The sequence below is a fragment of the Diabrotica undecimpunctata genome, chromosome 1 (assembly GCF_040954645.1).
Source record: "Diabrotica undecimpunctata isolate CICGRU chromosome 1, icDiaUnde3, whole genome shotgun sequence".
Lineage (NCBI taxonomy): Eukaryota > Metazoa > Arthropoda > Insecta > Coleoptera > Chrysomelidae > Diabrotica > Diabrotica undecimpunctata.
This window is the reverse complement of record NC_092803.1, coordinates 36,188,149-36,202,412: the sequence shown is the minus strand read 5'-3', so window position 1 is coordinate 36,202,412 and position 14,264 is coordinate 36,188,149. Positions and strand designations below refer to the sequence as shown.

Below are 14,264 nucleotides of genomic sequence, written 5' to 3'. Positions count from 1 at the left end.
AGGGGGCTTCCATCTTTGAAGTTTTTGGGGGTCTCCAAACCATTTTAAACCTCTTCTTTCTATTCTGTCAATGACTGTTTCTGTATCATTCATGTTATTTCTTATGGATTGATTGGTCTTCCTTTCCAGCCTTGATGTTCTAGCACTTCTTCTCAAATAATCCATATCAACTGCCAAGAATCTTCTCTTCAGGTCTGCATTAATTGTCATATTGCATTCAGAGCCATAACAAAGAACTGATTCAACCCTGTTTCGAAAAATACTTTCAAATAATGAAAAAATAGTTTTGCATTTGATGCTTTTAATCACCGAATTTTCAAATTTACATACCAAATGAGGATAATTAATAAGCCAGTTTATTACTTTTCTTATTCTTGAAATATTTATACTTTCTTCCTGCATTTATGCCGAAATAGTCGATTTATTATGGCTATAGTATAGGTACGTTGCCGGCACCTTTATTATCTGGACACATGGAGAAAAAAGACTAAACAAATTCTGGCAACACATCAACAATATAAACGCGCAAATTTAGTTTACCATGGAGCGGAAGAACAACTTCCAATTTGAGATCTGTTGGTTATAAAGAAGACGGAAGCATAGAATATACAGTATACGATATAAAAGACAATATAAAGGGCACGGTTCATAAAATGGGCAGAGTTCTAAAGAAAAAAAAATAGGACTATATTTATAATCCAGTCGTCAGAGACGAAAATGCCACTAAATATCTAAAAATTGTACGAAAAAACCGAATTTTGCTGAGAATATCAATTTTAGGACTCCAAAAAATATGCAAAAAAGTTTTCCACTGCTACCTCAAGGCTTCCCCGTAAAAACCTCCTCGTAGGAGTGGAAATTGGGAAAATTGATTTATCAAGAATCTGTACGCTGTACAAAATAATGTTTTAAACAAGAAATGCAGCTGAGATAATTTTAAACAAAAATTTATCAGCATCTTTTCTGTAGAATGGACCATTCTCTCAAAAAAAAAACGCTTGAAGCGACCAGTGATTTTGAATGTCCCTTTCGCGCGAAATCAATTTTTTAAATAATATTGCGACAAAAATTAAAATGCGTTTTAAAGGTGAAGAGTGGAGTTTCTATAAAGCTGTTTGAGGCCTTTAAAATATACCTACAAAACGCTGAACTTTCACATTACAAGCGATCTAAAAAGTTTAAACCACAAGTACATTTTTCGCTTTATAGAGGGCACATCAGTTTTATAGAATCTGACTTCATTTGCGGCAAAACGCAAACATTGTTTACGAAATCTGCACCCTTTACATTTAAAACCCATCTTGATTTTTGTCGATAGGACACTCTGATCAAATGATATCGAATTTTTACCGCCGGGTTGATACAAATTTTATTTAAAAAATTGATTTCGCCCGGATAACTGACATTTAAAATCGCCGGTCGCTTCAAACGTAGTTTCTGAGAGTGTTCATTCTACACAAAAAGTACTAATAAACATTTTTGTTCCAAATTAGCTCAGCTAAATTTCTTATTTGAAATATTTTTTTCCACGGCGTACAGATTCTTGGTAAATAAATGTTTTCCGTTCCCCCTACGAGAGGGGTTTTAGGGCGAAGACCGATTAAGAAGGTAATACTAGGAAAACTGTCATTTTTCAAAGACTAGGGGCCATATATAGTATACTGTTTAAGCGTTGCTAAATGGTACAAGTGATCTTTACTTACTAATTACTCATCACAATCGACAGTTATGACTGTTTTACTAACAACTGCTTGGCATACAGTATTGTTGATATAACATTAATCTAAAAACTGCTACATTTATTGCATATGGTTTTGATATATGTTTTGTATTAGTTTCCTAATTTCAAACTATCTAGAGTTCTTATTTGGAATGATCATTTTACTACTGATTTCGTTTAGTGGAATTTTAATAAACTTTATTATTGATTCTGTGATTACTGGTTTTTTGATAGTTTTAATCTATAATATACACCAGGCGTCAGAGACGAAAATACTAATGATCCTCTAAAAATCATACGAACAAGCTGAATTTTTCCGGGAATATCAATTTTAGAACGCCAAAAAAGATGCAGGAAAGTTTACCACTTTTACCCCCTGGAGTTACCCCAAAACTCCCCTTGTAGAGGGGGAAATGGAAAAAAATCTATTTACCAAGAATCTGTACGCCATAGAAAAAAATGTTTCAAATAAAAAATGTAGTTAAGATAATTTTAAACAAAAATTGTATTAGCATTTTTTGTGTAGAATAAACCGTTTTCTCAGAAACAATTCTCAAAACGATCGGCGATTTTGAATGACTGTTACTCGAGCGAAATCAATGTTTAATAAAATTTGTATGAGCTTGACCGTAAAAATTTGGTATCTTTTGGCCCGAGTGTCCTATCGAAAAAAATCAAGTTGGATTTTAAAGGTAAAGAGTGCAGATTTCGCATGCAATTTTTTTTTATTTTGTCGCAAATAAACTGGGTTTTTATAAATGTGTTAAATAAATAACCGTGGCACGATTTTTGGATTTTTGCCATTTTAAATTATTCGCAAAGAGATCAATACAATAATTTATCCCTTTCATTTACAGGCAATATAAATGTACAGGAAGTTCGGAAAATACAGCAGGTAAAGACGGGATACCAAACGAGTTACTGAAATATTGTGGAACAGCAATGACAGAACAATTAACAACAGTCATTATTAAAATTATAAAACACAATAAAATCTCAGAAGAATGGAGAACAAGTGAACTAATTCTACTATTCAAAAAAGGAGATAAAAAATAACCAAAAAACTACAGAGGTATAAACTTGTTAAATACTACGCTAAAACTTATAACTAAAATTTTACAAGTGCTAATAAACTTGTGAACGATGAAGTCATCAATAATTTGCGTTATGCGAACGATACAGTACTCCTAGCTTCTAGTCAAGAAAATCTGCAAACACTGCTTGATAGTGTCGTTGAGAGTTGTAGGGAGGCAGGTCTGAATCTGAACATCAGGAAAACCAAAATACTCGTAATAAGTAAACAACAACATATAAAACCGTCTATATATGTAAATAATACCAAACTTGAGCAAGTTGATAAAATCGTAATAAAATTGTAACGCGAAATTAGATCTAGGATAGAGCAGGCTAGAGCGGCTTTTAGAAGGATGTCCAAGGTGTTATGTAACAGAGACCTAAAATTGGCATTGAGGATCCGTCTACTTCGCTGTTACGTGTTCTCGGTCTTACTTTATGGTGTCGAGTCCTGGACCTTGAATAAAATCGATCTAAACCGCCTTGAGGCTTTCGAAATGTGGTTCTATAGAAGAATTTTAAAAGTTTCCTGGGTGGAGAAGATTCGAAACTCCACAATACTAGAATGTCTCAGCAAGACTACTGAGATCATAAAAAGCATCAAGCAGAGAAAGCTGGAGTATTTCGGACATGTTATGAGAGGTCCCAAATATAGGTTGCTACAAAATATCATGCAAGGAAAAATAGCAGGCAAAAGCAGTCCAGGACGAAGAAGAACCTCATGGTTGAAGAACTTGCGAGATTGGTATAATGTTGATACAAGCATGCTATTTAGGGTGGCAGTGAATAAAATTAAGATACCTATGATGGTAACCAACGTTCTGAAAGGACATGGTACATGAAGAAGAATAAATCGGAGGATAAGTTTAGCAGATGAACAACAGGGTTTTCGTAGTGGAAGATCGTGTACAGATGCAATATTCGTTTTAAAGCGAATTACTGAGAAATCATAAACCAGCATTTCTGTGTCTGATTGACCTAAAGAAAGCGTTTGACAGAGTAAGACTCAAAGATGTAATCTATCTTCTGTATAATAGAAAAGTTTCCCTAAATATATTATAAAAACTATCGATAACATCTACCAAATCAACAAAATGGAAGTCAGAATAGATGGACAACCTACAGAACCTATAGAAATAGGTAGCGGAATAAGACAAGGGGATTCATTGAGCCCCATGCTCTTCAATTTGATCATGGATGAAATCATCAAAACCGTTAACAAAGGAAGAGGATACAGAATGGGAAACAAAGAAATCAAAATACTCTGTTACGCAGACGACGCAATATTGATAGCCCAAGATGAATATAGTCTGCAAAGACTGGTCAATAGATTTAACATAAGAGCAAAAGAATTTAATATGACAATCTCATCTCAGAAAACTAAAACAATAGTAATCAGCAAAGAACCAACTAAATGTAAAATAGAAATTGATAACATCAGTATTGAACAAGTAAGTGAAATTAAATACCTGGGAATTATACTGTCTAACTTTGGAGACCTGGACAAAGAAGTGAGAGATCAAGTACAAAAAAGCAAATAGACTGGCAGGATGCCTTAATAACACTATATGGCGAAACAGACACATTAACACTTAGATTAAGTCAAGAATTTATAAAGCCAGTGTAAGACCAATAATGACCTACGCCTCAGAAACAAGACCCGACACAGCCACAACGCAAAGGCTACTGGAAACGGCAGAGATGAGAGTACTGAGAAGAATTACAGGAAATACGCTGAGAGATCGAAAGAGATGTGAAGACATTAGAAGAAAATGTAACGTACAGTGTATAAATGAATGCACAAAATAGAAAAAAGAATGGAATAACCACATAAGCAGAATAGAGGAGACCCGTGTCTTCAAAATAGCAAGAGATAAGTCACCAATCGGCAGAAAAAGTATCGGACGACAGCGCAAAAGATGGAGTGACAACCTTCTATAGAGGTATTAATCCGCCAATGAACAAGCAGAATTGCTTATAAAGAGGAAGAAGAAGAAGAAAAAGATTTACCGGCACCATGAAGTTTCGATATCTAGAGTGTAATCTTCAAAACCTATAGCATGAAATTTTAGTTTTGAGTTTTGGCAACAAATGTATGGCATTTGATATATGCTTAAAAAATGCTGAATTTAAACTTTCACATTACATCTCAACGATCTAAAATGTTTAAAACTGTTCTTTTTTAATTACAATTGTACGTTTTTTAAAAGTAGCTAACTTTTGCTGCAAATCAATCCCCAAAACGATTTCTTGTAGGCATCTCTCGTGACGTGCGATCGTTTGTAATGTAAAAGTTTAAACTTTGCGTTTTTTAGTTATATTTCAAATGCCTCATATTTTTTGCCACAACTCAAAATTGAAATTTCATGTTTTAGGTTTTAAAGATTAGTCTCTAAAATTGGAAATTTTACTACGACTGGTTAATGAAAGTGATAAATTTTATTGATTTCACGAGATTCGTAAAAAATGGCAAAAATCGCACAACGTTTATTTATTGAACAGATTTATAGAAACTGCCTTCAATTGAGGCAAAATACAAAAATTGCTGACGAAAGCTGCACTCTTCACCTTTAAAACTCATTTTGATTTTTGTCGATAAGACACTCTGATAAAAAGATATTTTATCAAGAATTTTTAATGTCGAATAGATACAAATTTTATTTAACATTGATTTCGCGCGCGCGACTGACATTCAAAATCGCCTGTCGCTTCAAGCGTTGTTTCGGAGAAAACGGTTCATTCTACATAAAAAGTGCTAATGAAGCGAATATTTTTGTTCAAAATTATCTCAGCTACAATTTTTATTTGAAACATTTTTTTCTACGGCGTACAGATTCTTGGGAAATCGATTTTTTTGCGTTTTTACTCCCCTACAGAGGGGGTTTTAGGGGGAAGCCCGGGAGGTAAAAGTGCTAAACTCTTTTGCATTTTTTTAGGGTCCCAAAATTGATATTCTCAGCTAAATTCAGCTCGTTCGTATGATTTTTAGGGGTCAAATCTCTGACGACTGGACTAATATCGTCACTGTGCCAGGTTTTTAAATTATATAAGTAATTGATGCACCTGAACATCGTATTCATTACATTTTTCAAATAATTTACAAGTTGTGAGGAACCGATTATCTTCTTACGTACTCCTTCTAACAAGAAGTAATGCCTCTTAAAGAGTTCATCATATAAGAGCTATGTATAAAGGAGAGGAAAAACCAAATACCACTCAAGAAAACTATAAGGTTACGCAACCCTAATAAGTCTGGGAAAAAACCAGGTAGCAAAATACTAAGAATTAATTAGTGTAGTAAAAACGTTACCACAAATACAATTAACCAAACTAGGAAATGTCAACTAAACAAACAAAAAAAATTATTCTACTGAATTCAATTCATTACTAATTCTCCGATATGGTAAAAAACGCAAAATAAATAAAGATATTCTATTTCTGCCATAAAAAAATAGACAATATATCGACTCTTTCATTGAACACAATTTGCCCCACTAATTGTCTCGTTAGCATGTAAACACTTCAGCGCTAAAATATTTTCTTTTACTGACCTACAAACTCCGGCGAGGTACATGAGTATATGGTGGTACCGGTAATCCGCTCAGTCTACTGCACGCTTCGCAGGAAGGTACATCAACGGCAGGAAATGTTCTAACAAAAATAATGTGACGAACGAAACTGTCACAAAAAAAGACTGTCAAAATGACGTTGCCAAAACTGGAGAATGTGACGGTGATGTTCGCGACTTTGCTGTTTTTATGTTTAGTCGGGATTGACGGGAAGTCCATGCCGTCGTTTTCCTTGCAGTTTCCCGACTTTTCAAAGTTCGGGCCTCACGCGAATAGACTCGTCGTACCTAAAAATTACACGGGATATAGGGTGTCGCAGGAGTCCATTCGAATGGTGTATGTCAACGACTTCACCGTAGCCATTGTGGAACTAGGAGCCAATAAATTGTTGTTAAATTGTGAATTAATTGAAATTTTGTAAGTATATAAATTTTAGATTACAAACAGTTTTCAATAATATACTACTCTCCAAAATTAACGCACCACCTAAAATGGACCATGATTTTAAAACTATATTTCTTCTGAAACCTTAATTGGATTTCCATGATTTATTTTTCACATTGTAGGTATATTTCTAGTTAATGACTATATTAATGTTTTTTCAGAAATGTCAACGTTTTACTTATATACGGGGTGTAAAAATAAAGTTGTGTTTTTTCATCTAATTTTGCAACACCCGGTGGAAGGTAATAGAAACAAACGCTACATGTTATGAATATTTTAAGATCACTTCATTCTTTCTTCACATTTTGGTAAAAAAATCATTACGATACGTTTATTATCAAAAAAGAAAAGTATGTTCAAAGAATTGCGTGATTTTTTACTCTCCAAAATTAACGCCAGACCTCAACTCTACCATAATTATTAAGCTATTTTTCTTGTGTATCCTAGATTGGATTTCAATAAATTTTTTTGCTCATTGGAGACCTATTTCTAAGTAATTACGGTATTATTGTTTTCTGAGAGGTGTCAACATTTCACCTAGATACGGGGTGTAAAAATAAATTTGATTTTTCATCTTATTTTGTAACACCCTGTGGAATTTCCTTAAAGCAAATGCTACATCTTAATCTTAATACTTTAAAAAAGTTTCATTTTTTTTCAACATTTTCGTAAAAAAATCATCGATATCTTTATTATCAAAAAATAAAAGTACGTTCAAAGTGTAACGTGACTTTATTGAATTGTAAAAATTCAACATTTAATTTCAAGAAATCTGAGCCAAGATGAATGTGTTCAGGCAATTACTTTAGCTGATGTAGGTTTAAGTTATCGTGAAATAGGCTTGAGGTTAGGGGTATTTCATATTACAATATCACGAGTTATTCAACGTTTTCGAGAAACAAACGACCATACGAAACGGCGTGGATAAGAAAGAGAAAAACTTACAACACCACGACAAGATCAGTTTATCAGGCTTCGTGCTATAAGAGAACATTTTCTCACAATGAGACCTTCACAAATACAAGTGACAAATGTTCATAATATTCAAATTAGTAGAAACACTATATAAAGGCGTCTTGCTGAACAAGATCTGCAAATAAGGATACCAGTCAGAGCTTTAAACGTAAATCATTGTAGAAGTAGATTACAATTTGCCAGAGAGCACCTTGACTGAAATGTTGACTGGAAGTACGTGTTGTTCACTGATGAATCGTGGTATTGCTTATATAGCTCAGTGTGAGAGTTAATCGACGGCCAAGAGAACGCTATGCACAGTGTAATATACGACCTATTACTTTATTCAATGGTGGATCTGTAATGGTTTGGGGAGGAATATCTCTTACAGCGCAAACGGACCTTGTTGCTTTACGAAGAGATTTCTTAACAGGTGAAAGGTATATTAGACATTTTGTCTAACCATGTAGTTCCATTTGCTTCTTACATAGGAAATAATTTTCTTTTAATGAGAATTTGTGTCTCCTGTCTCTCTTGTCGACATAGAAGTTATTGTGAGAGAAGTTTGGGATGCAATTGATCAAGACCAAATACGCTGCTTCATTTTAACTGTGCCTCGCCGCTGTGAAGAAGTAATTCCTCCTCTATAAGATTTAGAGGTGGAAATACTCGTTATTAAGTGTTTTTGGGAAAGGGCAATTGTTAAAGAATATTTAGGTTATATTTTCTTAGGCTTTATTTGTATTAAATGTCAATAAAGTTTATGTAAGTAATGTTTTCTTTGCTTTAAATGTTGATAAAAACTTGTTACATTTAAAGTTCTGTATAATCTTTGATAATAGAGATATCGAAATAATTTTTTTACGAAAATCTTAAGAAAGAACAAATTTATCTCAAAATAATAATAAGATGTAGCGTTTATTTCTAATAAATTCCACAGGGTGTTGCAAAAAACGATGAAAAAACACAACTTTATTTTTACACCCCGTATACGGGTAAAACGTTGATATTTTTCAGAAAACATTAATACATTGATTTACTAAGAATAGACCTATAATATGAAAAAAACATCAAAATCTCATCATTCGTTCAGAAGAAAAATAGCTTCAAACTTTTGGTACATTTAAGGTGGTGCGTTAATTTTGGGCATTAGTGTATTTACTCACTGGGATTATTTGTATCTACTATTTAATATAATCCCTATTAGGTATGTTTCAATTTTTTCTTCCTCTTTTATTTTGTAATTGTGCGACTGTGTTATACAGTTTTTTATAATTTAGCTATATTTTTTTCGTATCTTCAGTTTACTCGTATATTATAATATAGTTTTTGTCTCTAATCGAAGTATATAGATGCCGCAGAGAGTTGGAGAATTCTGGGAAATTATAGTATTGGTATGTTATATGGTATTTAAAATGAATACCAGACAAAACGAGATAGGTTAGAAGGGGATTAAGAAATGAGTGAATTTATAAACGTAGAGAGACGACTAGAGGGACTGTTTCTCTGCCTAAAATGGGTCTCAATGACCCCAATCCGATTGCTACAGGCAAACCTTCAGCACAGTAACGTAGCATTCGCAGAACTTACTGTTACATAAATATGCACGATAAAAGTTTAAACATCAATGAAAGATATAAAACATGAACGTATACACTCAGGGCCGTTCCTGAGCTAGTTGCCGCCTGGGTGCAAAAGTAATTTGGCCGCCCTACCCAATCCCAACCTTCCCAGAAAATTTATAAGCATTTGTAAATCAAATAGTTAATAATTTTACGCTAAAAAAACAATAAAATTGTAAGAAGCGTAAAGAGTTTATTTAATATAATATAATTTTACAATTTTTTGTAATATTCTACTGTTTTCTACTATATCTTATATACTAAAACGCTAAGCAGTTTTCTTGTCCACCACTTTACTCAAAAACCATATTAGATAATTAAAATATTTTTTCGGAATATTATTAGTATTACGTATGAGATTGTCAAGATATACTTTTGGTACAAAAATTCACTTCCGGTTTTGAGATGACCGGAAGTTAAAATTTACTTTAAGTTTTAGACCCCACAATGTATATATGGATCGAAAGTTCTCGTCGAGACGAATCTAAATATGTACTTCCGGTTGCGATCCGACACCGGAAGTGGCCCGAAACGCGCATAAAACGTCAAGATAGGGCAAATCTGACACCGGATTCGTGATCAGCATGCAAAATTAACTGCTAAATGATAACATTGTAACAAAAAACATTGTCTTCGACGAAATATTTCGTGATATTTAATACACTTTTTACTTGCATTATTATTGATGAATGTTATGTATATTCTTGCTTATATTGTTTGTATTGATCTCTTAATTTTTCTCGCAAAATAAAAATTTCATTTAAAAAACTCGATGTCGAGTTGGTCCGCGATAAGGACTAAATATGTAAATATAAATACAGGACAGGATGTTAACGTATCTACTAAGTTAGGTATATAGTAAACTTTGCTTTTCTAGCCTTTTTTAAGGCAAATTTTTTAACAATGTGAGACAGATCTATATTTTATAAATTATTCTTTTCAATATTAATGATGGATAAGTATTTTTTGTCCCATTGTGGATCGTAGAGAATTTTTTATTAAGTTTCGAAAAGCTTTTTCCTCACTAGCTGTCTACACAGGTAATGTTAATAAAATTCGTATGACAATTACTAAATTTGAAAATGAATAGATGAGGTTATTGGTGAATAGCTTTGACATTTAATGCGTTCATTTCAGGGGAAATATAGGGTACAAAATTGTTAATTTCATGATATAAATCTTGACCTACAATATCTTTTTCACTTTTCTCTGGATTAGGTAAAATATTTTCAAGGACTTTACATTTTTGAAGACCTAATTGATTTATCCTTCTTTTTCTTCTTCCTGTTTGTATATAGGCTTTAAAGCCTGTTTCTTCTTCAATATTAGCCTCCTAAATTGTTTAAATTATCGCACCATCTTTTGTTTGGTGTGCCAATACTTCTTCGTCCATTTGGTGATTTATCTCGTGTTATTCGTACTATACTATCCTCTGACATTCTACTAACGTGTTCGTTCCACTCCTGTTTCCGTTTTGTCTCCCATCCATTTAAGTCTTCTATATTGCATGCTCTTTTTATGTTTTCGCTTCTCTCCCTATCCAACAGACTTTTACCTGATATTCGTCGAAGTATTTCATCTCAGTTGTTTCTAGTAGTCATCTCGTTTTAGTTCTGTCAGGTCTTGTCTTCGCTGTGTATGTTAATATAGGTATTGCTGCTTTATAGATTCTTATTTTTGTGTCTTGTCTTAGGTGTTTGTTCTTCCAGATTGTGTCATTAAGAGATCCCGCCGCTTTACTTGCTTTTAAGATTTGTTGTCGTACATCTTCTTCAACATCTCCGTAACTAGTTATATCTATTACCAGATATCTAAACCTTGCTTCCTGCTTTATTATTTTTCCATCAATTTCAATTTTACATCATAGTGGGTATTTAGATGTTGTCATACATTTGTTTTTTTCTGCTGATATAATCATATTGTATTTTTTGGCTATTGTTTTATAGATTTCGAAAAAGCTTTCGATAAAGTACCACATACATTACTATTTCAATGCTTATATTTAGTTGGTCTGAATACGTATGACATTAGATTGCTCAAAAATCTTAACTACAATCAGACCGTTTGAATTAAGGTGGATCAAGAGGTTTTAGCTAAAGTTTCTATTAAGCGGGGTGTCAGACAGGGATATGTTATGTTACCGATGTTGTTTAATGTCTACACTGAACCAGTTTTTGAGATAACGTTAAACGATCGTCGCGAAGGTGTTAAAATCGGTGGTGAACTTATTAATAATATCAAATACGCAGATGACACCGCCATAGTAGCAGAGTCTAGAAGACCTTTAAACCCTGTTGAACACTGTAAACAAGGAATGCACTGAAAAGGGCTTAACAATCAACGCAAAGAAAACAAAATGGATGGTGGTCGGAAAAATTAATATCGAAGACTCAGTACTATAATTAGATAACAAAATCCTGGAAAGGGTGAAACACTTCAGATATCTGGGTAGCTGGACTGCAGGGTTAAAAGAGACGAGGAAATTTCGACCAGAATAGAACGTGCACGAAAAAGCTTTATTAACTGGCGTTCTGTATTATGCATTAGAAGTCTGTCATTGACCATACGTCTAAGAGTATTGAAGTGCTACTCTGGTCTGCTTTGTTCTATGGATGTGAAAGATGGACAATGAAAATAAAAAATCTTAACAAATTAGAAGCGTTCGAGTTGTGGTGTTACCGTCGTATGGTCAAAATCTCGTGGACACCACACATCTAACGAACGTATGCTAGAGACCATGCGGAAAGTGCAAGAATTGATCAATATCATTAAAATGATGAAGGTCCAATACGTCGGTCATATAATGAGAAGACCTAAATATCGCTTACTCACGTTGATCATTCAGGAAATGAATAGAAGGTAAATGTTGGGTCGGAAGAAAATAACTATCCTGGCTGCGTAACATTAGACAATGGACAGGTCGAACGGTCGGGGAATTGTTTCATCTATCTGCCAACATATATCTGCCAACCGAGAAAAATTTAATCAGCTTGTTAATACGACGATAGCCAATGCTTGAAAACAAGCACATGCAAGATGTATTTCTTAAAGCAAATTAGTTCTAGTAACTAATTAAAAGGCCTGTAACTAATTAAAAACATGTAAACCAATTAAAAGGGACTTAATAATTTGAGTTAATTATATTTTTTATTGCAAAACTTTAAATTATTCTTGTGAGTGAAAAAAAAAAAATTAAAAAATAAACTATACAAGTAATTGACGACGTAACAAGTTTTTTTTCCTTTTTCCATAGCCAATTAACAAGACTATTTTGTAATTTGTATTCACAGGTAATTTGTTCAAAAATCATTTGTTTGTGGTTTGTGTTTTATGATGGTGTGACGAATAGCTGTGTTAGACACCTGACTCAGTAAAACACAAGTTTTATTTAAATAAAAATATATTCAAACTAAATAACCAAATAAAATTAACTTCTACACAATATATTGTACAATAAAATACGAATACTAGTCAATAAATCGACCACGCGACGATCCTCTGATACCTGTGAAAAATAAATCTTGGCGATGCTAGGAAGGTTGAAATGAAAGGACGGACGATGTATTGGTCAATATCCAAACACCAGATAAAACTAATTAGTACTTAGTGTAGATTAGAGGTGGCCGAATCGATCGCTACTCGATACTGACAACGAACGGAAGGGGTAGCAAGGTTTGGCCTTAGATCGATACTCCAAGATCCGGGTTAGGAGGTCTTACCAGATCAGTACTCCAGTTTGAACTTGGTTCTCTGTTGTAGTGACGTCGTTTTTTATCGTCGCCGGTATTCCATCCTCAGCGCGTATTGATAGTAGTGGTGGCTTATCGGTGGAAGTGAAGGCATGCAGAGAGATACAAGCCGGCGGCTATCGCTGTCGCTGGCCATCGTTACAATAGGTACAAAGATTAAAATTGATAGTTTTTCAAATATTATAATAACACTATTTGGAATTACGATGATCACCAGGGTTTTCGTAGTGGAAGATCGTGTACAGATGCAATATTCCTTATAAAGCAAATTACTGAGAAATCACTAGAGTATAATAGACCAGCATGTCTGTGTCTGATTGACTTAAAGAAAGCGTTTGGCAGAGTAAGACTCTAAGATAAAATCCATCTTCTGTATAATAAAGAAATAAAAATACTCTGTTACGCAGACGACGCAATATTGATAGTCCAAGATGAAAATAGTCTGCAAAGACTGGTCCACAGATTTAACATAAGAGCAAAAGAATTTAATATGACAATCTCATCAACCAGATGTAAAATAGACATTGAACAAGTAAGTGAAATAAAATACCTGGGAATTACACTGTCTACCTATGGAGACCTGGACAAATAAGTGTCCATAAATAAGTAAATCGGCATCACATTATCTAGCTACGGAAAGCTCGAAACTGAAGTGGAAGATCAAGTGAATAGGGTAAACATAGCCGCAGGCTGCCTGAGTGAAACAATATGGATAAATAAAAATATCGGGAAAGAAACGAAAGGCAGAATTTACAAAACAGTCATCAGACCAACATCAACCAAAACAGCAGAGATGAAAACACAACAAGAAAATTTGATGGTAAGACACTATCGGACAGAGCTAGAAGTACAGATATACGACGTAGATGCAAGGTGAAGAACATCATGAACTGGGTAAGAAATAAAAGAGTAGAATGTAAGATCGTATAAGCCGAATGACAACAAATAGAGTAGTAAAGCCGGCAAGAGACGGGTCCCCAATAGGAAGACGATCAGTAGGAAGACCACGAAAACGATGGAACGACAACTTACTGGAGGCCCATTGAAATACAGACAGACTCATATCTGTATAAAAAGAAGAAGAACAAGAAGATTCTGTTGGTCTGATTTTTTCCTTTTGTAATTGTAACAA

At 33.8% G+C, this 14,264-nt stretch overlaps 2 protein-coding genes across 2 annotated transcripts in view; one reads left to right on the top strand and one right to left on the bottom strand.

Annotated features, from left to right (window-relative positions):
* The window catches only part of LOC140447849 (uncharacterized), a 62,646-nt gene extending 56,167 nt beyond the window's left edge, over positions 1–6,479 (bottom strand). Inside the window, exon 1 of the mRNA XM_072540748.1 lies at positions 6,346–6,479. The gene's annotated coding sequence lies outside the window, so the exon portion shown is untranslated. The remainder of the gene's footprint in view (positions 1–6,345) is intronic.
* LOC140447852 (phospholipase A2 hemilipin) overlaps positions 6,354–14,264 on the top strand; it is a 44,214-nt gene continuing 36,303 nt past the window's right edge. The window contains exon 1 of the mRNA XM_072540762.1: positions 6,354–6,780. Coding sequence (XP_072396863.1) covers positions 6,497–6,780 — 284 coding nt within the window. The 5' untranslated portion in view covers positions 6,354–6,496. The remainder of the gene's footprint in view (positions 6,781–14,264) is intronic.